This window comes from Montipora capricornis, chromosome 7 (genome assembly GCF_036669925.1).
Source record: "Montipora capricornis isolate CH-2021 chromosome 7, ASM3666992v2, whole genome shotgun sequence".
Lineage (NCBI taxonomy): Eukaryota > Metazoa > Cnidaria > Anthozoa > Scleractinia > Acroporidae > Montipora > Montipora capricornis.
In genome coordinates, this window is record NC_090889.1 from 31,933,534 (window position 1) to 31,936,033 (window position 2,500).

General features: G+C 40.7%; 1 protein-coding gene across 9 annotated transcripts in view; it reads left to right on the top strand.

The window, feature by feature from the left end:
• LOC138056940 (fibronectin type III domain-containing protein-like) overlaps positions 1-2,500 on the top strand; it is a 58,412-nt gene that overhangs the window by 54,075 nt on the left and 1,837 nt on the right. For all 9 annotated transcript variants that reach the window (XM_068902919.1, XM_068902918.1, XM_068902926.1 and 6 more), the window contains one exon: positions 1,916-2,500. This exon is cut by the window's right edge and continues 1,837 nt beyond it. In XM_068902919.1, the coding sequence (XP_068759020.1) occupies positions 1,916-2,163 (248 nt within the window). In that variant the 3' untranslated portion in view covers positions 2,164-2,500. The remainder of the gene's footprint in view (positions 1-1,915) is intronic.

A 2,500-nucleotide genomic window follows, 5' to 3' on the forward strand; every position in this document is an offset into this window, starting at 1 on the left:
TTGAAATCCAAAAAGAAAATTGGGGGTAACCACACATTTTTCAAAGATAATGCATGAACAATATTTGTATAAAGCTCTAAAATACAAAGCAATATATGGCGTTCTTTCTCAAACTGAAGCTCAATTGTCTCAAAGGAATGCATGGTTACCCCCAATTTTCTTTTTGGATACCAAGAGTACTTACTAAGATCTACTTTCTCTGCATATTTTTAAACCGCGCAAAAATATCCCTGCATTAGTAAGCATCACCAATAGGAAATCCGAGTATCTGGAGATGCGCAGAACGTATGCGCAATAACAATAGTAGGCACCGTCCTTAAAGGACATGTGTTCATAACTCTGAAGTCTCGATCTGCGATGGAATGAGGTCCATCTGTTTACGGTATTGTCTGTTTTTGGAACGGCTTCTGCTAGATTTTTTTCGGGAAGAAAACTTATAAGGCCCGTTTCAAACGCCGTGCTCAGTACTACCGTGTTGAATTCAATTGATCGAATTAAATTTGACTTTAACCCGACAGTAGTATGACGTTTAAAACCAAGTCGTGCCACTTTCGCGTAGCACGGCAGAGGTTGCCGTGTCACACGGCATTAGCACGACGTTTCAAACGTCATGCTACTACTGTATCGAACTCAATGCAAAATTATGTTTTTTTTTTTTTATGGTTTGACGCATGCGTCGAAGTTTTTCATTTAAGCAAATTTCCTCCGACGTTCCTTTTCGCTGTTGTCCGCCATTTTGGGTATGTGAAACCGCTGGATTGGAAGGTTTGTTTTATCGATTCCGGCTTTGATTTTGACTCAATTTCCCATTTCCGAGTTGCTGCATGCCTCAGTTTCAAAGCGAGTCCTGATGCACATCCATTCAAATGGAAATGAGTTGCGTATTCTTATGCAAATCAAACTCATTTCGCTCACAACAGTTGAGGACCAAGACTCACTTCGAAACCGAGACAAACAGCAACTCGGAAATGGCCCATTGAGTTCGAAGTTTGAAACCACTTTCGTGGTATAGTCTTGCCACTGTCAGGTCAAATTCATTTGAGTTTGACACGGCAGTACCACGACGTTTGAAACGGGTCTTATAGCGGCATTACGTCCCGCGTACGATTTTGCATTTAGCACGTGCACTCTCTCGTGCGGGTACTTGGCTACGGACCATTACGGTCATTGGTTACGGTCTTATGCATTTCTGGGCATATAGAGGTTTTGCCTGCAGCCATGTTGCATGGCAGGAACAATAGATCCTTTTTCCTATGGGAAACAATGTTCTTTCTAATGCAAAACATTTTCATTGTTCCTGCCATGCAACATGGCTGCCGTGCAAAATCTCGTCCCCAGAGTCCGGTTTTCTTTTGGTCAGCACCAAGAACGCAGACTCTAGCCACTTCCAAGGCAGGAAGTCTTCAATCACTGACTTCCGGCTCTTCTACGCACGCTCAGAAATTTGAAACAACAGTGGTTGTCAACGGTTACAAAAATGGATCTTCTCTACGACTACGCATAAAATGGATGTGGCCAGAGTCCGTGCTTTTGGTGCTGACCAAAAGAAATGCGGACTTCGGGGACGAGGTTGAGGTCGACCTCGAGGGGTATTAATCTATTTCGTGTCAAAATGTTGAGCCTTTTTGGACGTATTTCCTTTAAGAGAACCTCCACTCTGACTACAGAATAAGTTTAAGCTCAGAGGAAATGTTTGTAAACAAATTTGTTCGAAATCTTTTTGAAAACAAAAGTGTTTGTATATCAGGAAAAAAGTGAATTTTAGAACCGTATGTTTTCGCTTTGAAATTTCCTGGGCACGGTCATCTTAATTAATTGTACTTCCCTATACTGTTCATCATTTTTGAAAAGCCCCGAACGAAGAGGCTTCGAATTCTCTAACATCTGGCAATGTTCATTTTTTTTCTCTCTGTAGTATCCGAGCACGAGAACGAACCAGAAAAACAGTACATTGAACCGGGCAGCATTTCCACCGAAATCAAACGACGCGAAGATTGGAAAAAGTCTCTTCAGAACCGGCTAGAGGTTGAATCACAAGACAGTTTGGATGAATACGGAGGAAATACGCCATATTTTACCGAAGAAGGCTCCTTCGTAGGTGACCTTACAAAAGGCAGCAACAGAAGATCTATTTATGATGAAATATCTAGTCCTGCTGTCTAAGTCTAGTTCATTTGCGGTTACAAATTGACTGGGTTACTTTTTCTTTGAGAAGCCGAAAATAAACAGCACCATTTGAACGTGCTTGTTCCAAGGTTTAATTTGATTGGCAACAAGAAAATTTGTACTAAAAGATTAAAAAAGCGACTTGAACTTTCATTTTGCGTTAATAGTATATTTTGGAAGGTCCATCGTACTCTTACTGTAGTCAAAAGTTGAAGAAAGAAGAATAAGGTATTTTTGAACAAAAACAATTTTAGATAATGATTACAAATGAAGATAGGACTAATTTGAGTTTCAAAAGAGTCTTCGATGCAAGGCGCCGATGACTATAGAACCC